The sequence below is a fragment of the Tupaia chinensis genome, unplaced genomic scaffold (genome assembly GCF_000334495.1).
Source record: "Tupaia chinensis unplaced genomic scaffold, TupChi_1.0 Scaffold000063_1, whole genome shotgun sequence".
Lineage (NCBI taxonomy): Eukaryota > Metazoa > Chordata > Mammalia > Scandentia > Tupaiidae > Tupaia > Tupaia belangeri.
The window spans coordinates 2,971,275-2,976,045 of record NW_006159521.1 but is presented as its reverse complement, the minus strand read 5'-3'; the positions used below and the strand labels follow the sequence as shown (position 1 = coordinate 2,976,045).

The following is a 4,771-nucleotide window of genomic DNA, read 5'->3' as shown; positions in this document are numbered from 1 at the left end:
GTTTTCTTTGTAAAAGTCTTTGACTTCCTTAGTTAGGTTTATTCCTAGGTATCTTACACATTTTGTGGCTATGGTAAAAAGGGATTCCTTTCCTCAGATCTACCACTTTCTACTTGTTGTTCATATATAGAAATGCGATAGATTTTCGGATGTTGATTTTGTATCCTGACACTGTACTGTATTCATTTATTACTTTGAGAAATTTTTTCATGGAAATCTTTGGGTCTTCTAAGTATACTATCATGTCATCTGCAAATAAAGATATCTTCAACTCTTCTTTGCCTACGTGAATGCTTTTTATAATGTTCTCTTTTCTGATTGCATTGGCTAAGACTTCAAGCACTATACTGAAAAGTAGTAGAGAAAAATGGGCAGCCTTCTCTAGTACTAGTTTTATTTATTTATTTATTTTTTGAGAGACTTTAGTAGAGAAAAATGGGCAGCCTTGTCTAGTACTAGTTTTATTTATTTATTTTTTTTGAGAGACTTTCACTATAGGGCGCGTGCGCTCGCCAGACAGACAGAGAGAGACATAGAGACAGAAAGCGAGAAATCACCCCCCAGGGGGGATGGTCACGCCACAATCCCTTCTCCTCCATTCTCCTCTCAGGATCTTGGGCATGCACGCACACGCGCCCGGCGTGAGTTTTAAGCCACCGGGTCCGGGACACGAACCGCAGTCGGCTACGTGGGAGTCCAGCAACATAGCCATTACACTAACTGCTGGTTCCCTAGTACTAGTTTTTAGTAGAAAAGATTTTAGCTTTTCCAAACTCAGTATAATGTTAGCTATAGGTTTTTCATTTATGGCTTTGTTTGTTTGTTTATTTGTGTTTTTTGTTTTTTGTGGGGATTTTTTTGTGCGTTTTTTTGTTTGTTTTTTTTGGAGAGGATTTTGCTATAGGGTGCATGCACTCGCCAGAAAGACACAGAGAGATAGAGAGACAGAAAGTGAGAAATCACCTCCCAGGTGTGTTGGTCATGCCACAATCCCCTTTCCTCCATTCTCCTCTCAGAATCTTTGGTATGCACCACACATGCCCAGTGTGAGTTTAAGCCACTGGGTCCGGCACTTGAACTGCAGTCAGCTACATGGCAGTCCAGCAACATAGCCATTACACCAACTACTGGTCCCCATTTATGACTTTCGTTGTGTTGAGAAATGACTCTTCTATACCAATCTTGCTAAGAGTCTTAATCATGAAGGGATGTTGTATTTTATCAAATACTTTCTCTGCATCGATTGAAATGATCATATGGTTTTTATCTTCTTTCTGTTAATATAGTGTGTTATGTTTATGGTCTTGCATGTGTTGAACCACTCTTGCATTCCTGGAATAAAGCCTACCTGGTCACAATGAATAATTTTTTTTCATGTATTGTTAGATACAATTTGCAAGTATCTTGTTGAGAATTTTTAATGTCTATATTTATCAGAGATATTCGTCTGTGAATTTCCTTTTTTGTCATGTTTTGGGAATGAGGATGATGGAGGCTTCATAAAATGAATTTGATAGGTTTCTTTCCTTTAGAATCTTAAGAAATAATTTGAGTAGAATGGGGGTTAACTCTTCCTTAAAAGTTTTGTAGAATTCAAAAGTGAAGCCATTAGGACCTGGGCTTTTCTTTCTTGGGAGGTTATTTATTACTGATTAAATCCCATGGCCTATAATAGGTCTATTCAGATTTTCTATGTCCTCCTGATTCAATCTTGATGGATTTTATACATCCAGGAATTGGTCCATCTTCTCCACATTCTCTTGTTTGTTGGCATATAGTCGCTCATATTATCCTCTAATGATGCTTAATATTTCTATTGTGTCTGTTGTAATGTTGTCTGTGTCATTACATATTTGATTTATCTGGTTTCATTCTTCTTTATCAGTCAAGCTAATGGTGTGTCGATCTTGTTCAGCTTTTTAAAGAACCAGCTTTTGCTTTCATTTATTTTCTGTACAGTTTATTTATTTTCTATTTCATTCATTTCTGCTCAAATCTTTATTATTTCTTTTCTCCTGGCTTTTGTTTTGTTCTGTTTTGTTTGTTTTTCCAATTCCCTGAGTCATGGTGTTAGGTTGTCTACTTACCACCTTTCCATCTTTTTCTTATGTTCACTAATTGCTATAAATTTCCTTCTTATGACTGCTTTTGTGGTGTCCCACAGATTAAGGAAACTCATGTACTCATTATCATTTGTTTCCATAAATTTTTTGATTTCTGACTTAATTTGTTCAGTAGTTAAGTCATTCAGAAGTAGGTTATCTAGTTTCCATGTTTTTGTGTATTTTCAAAAATTTTTCTTGAAATTAACATCAAGTTTAATTCCATCATGGTAAGAGAAAATACTGGATATAGTTTCTATGCCTTTGAATCTGAAAGGCTTGATTTGTGCCCTGTCATATGGTCAGTCTTTGAAAAGGTTGGTGCAGGGGTGAGAAAAATGTATATTTTGTGGTCTTCGAGAGGAAAGTTCTTTAGGTCCTGTATCGCTCTGCTTATCTTTAGTCTAGAAGATCTGTCTAAAGGCGATAACGGGGTGTTCAGATCCTTAACAATTACGGTGCTGCAACCTCTCTCTCCTTTTAGCTCTAGCAGTCTTTCCTTCACATATTTAGGTGCTCCTGAGTTGGGTCTGTAGATATTTATAAGTGTTATGTCTTTCTGATGAATTAGCACATTTATTACTGTATAATGCCCTTCTTTGTCTCTTCTTACAGTTTTTGTCTTAAAGCCTATTTTGTCTGAAATCAGTATCCCAACTTCAGCCTTTTTTTGATTTCCATTTGCATGGAGTATCTTTTTCGAGCCCTTCACTATTAGTCTATGTCTTTTGTTATCCATGAGGTGGGGTTCTTGCAGGCAATAGATAGAGGGTTTCTGGGTTTGTTTTTTGTTGTTTGTTTTTATCTATTCAGCCAATCTGTGTCTTGTGATTGGATAACTTAATCTATTAACGTTCAGTGTTATTATTGATATTTCTGGACGTGTTCCTATGATTAAGCGAGCTATTTTCTTGGTTGTTTTTTGTTCTCTTATATCCGTCTGTTTGACTTTTTAGTTTTCCTAGTATAGCACTCCTTCAAAACTTCTTAAAGAGCTGATCTGGAGTTGGTAAAGTCTTTCAGGTTTTGTTTATCTGAGAATGTTTTTATCTTTAATTGTAGAAATTGCTAATCTTCCCCTGGGAGAGAGACATTTTGTAGGCTGCTCATATTTATTGTGTCTCTGTGATGTTTTCTAGTCATCTGGTGATCTCTACTTTTCTTCCTAAATTTTTGAGGTATCTCCGAACGTTCAAAGGCATGCAGGGGTAGGCAGTTGGTGATCTCTCTTCTGCTCTACCTCCCCAGTGTTCACCAGCAGCTTGCACTGTCACTGGTACTGAGTGACCCAAAGTTCTCTCTGTTTCTAGAGAACAGGTGTACCTGAAACCGAGCCACTTACACGCCATGCACTATAGAAAACGCCAAAGTCCTGAGAGTCCAAAGGCGAGTGGAGGAGGGGATGAGCCAGGAGTCCAAGCCCTAAAGCCTTCCAGCCTCAGACAGCCTGCCGTACAGCAAACTAGACAATGACTTTCTAAATTATCCATTTTATAACCTTGGAGAAGCTAAGCAGGGCTACTCAGGAGGGGTAGAATCCTTGTCAGTATAAGAAAATAACCTGGGCTGCCTCAGAATTTTTAGAATAGAAACATAAGTAAAATCATTCAAGAGTCTAATTTATCCTATTAGTACACAGAGAGTAGCTATTTTAAAGAATAATTTGGGGATCACTTCCAGAACTGGTCAATCATTTAGTATTTAGTGGAAAGTAGAGATTTTACATTCTTAGGTGCAGCTAATTTTATGTCTGGTGTATTGAAAATAAAAAAATTCCAAATTACTATGGTAATATTACCTACCTTGTGGATTGCTAATGAAGGGTCTTGAAAACAGTGTTAATCAGATCTCCTTACTATTTGCAACTTTGTTGTGAATTCTTTCTTATGAGTATATTAAAAGATAGTCATACTTTCTTTTTTTTTTTTTTTGGAGAGATTTTCACTGTAGGGCGTGTGCGCTCGCCAAACAGAGAGAGACATAGAGACAGAAAGCGAGAAATCACCCCCCCAGGGGGGATGGTCACGCCGCAATCCCTTCTTGTCCATTCTCCTCTCGGGATCTTGGGCACGCACGCACACGCGCCTGGTGTGAGTTTTTAAGCCACCGGGTCTGGGACACGAACCACGGTCGACTACGTGGGAGTCCAGCGACATAGCCATTACGCTAACTGCTGGTTCCCGATAGTCATACTTTCTTAAGAGAACTTTGAGTATTCCTGAAGGGTAAATCAGATGGATAATCAAAAGCAAGGCAAGGAGTCTCCTTATCTCTCCCCTGAGTGAGGTATTTGTGGTTTCATAGGGTCTGTGGAAGAGCTCTTAAGGGTTCCTCAGCATAAATAGTGAATTAATTGTGTTTCTGGTGAACCTGCAGAGCATTGTTGGGGAAATCGCTGTCAACCTTCAACAAAACAGAATAAATAAAAAATATTCTCTCCCTCTGGGCCAGGTTTATCTACGGTTTCATAGAGTCTGTGGAAGAGTTCTCATGGGGTCCCCAGTATATTAATTGTGTTTCTGGTGAACCTGCAAAGCATTGTTGGGGACATTAATGTCGATCATTAATAAAACAAAACAACAAAAAAATATATTTTCTGTTTCTGTCACAGAGCTGTGACCGAGAGCATCAATCAACTCATCACTCTGTGCACCCAACAAGCTCCTGGC

The 4,771-nt window shown here is 38.3% G+C and overlaps 1 protein-coding gene across 1 annotated transcript in view; it reads left to right on the top strand.

The window, feature by feature from the left end:
• TLN2 (talin 2) overlaps positions 1–4,771 on the top strand; it is a gene marked incomplete in the record, with an annotated part of 559,462 nt that overhangs the window by 446,096 nt on the left and 108,595 nt on the right. The window contains 1 exon segment of the mRNA XM_014593350.2: positions 4,714–4,771. Coding sequence (XP_014448836.1) covers positions 4,714–4,771 — 58 coding nt within the window.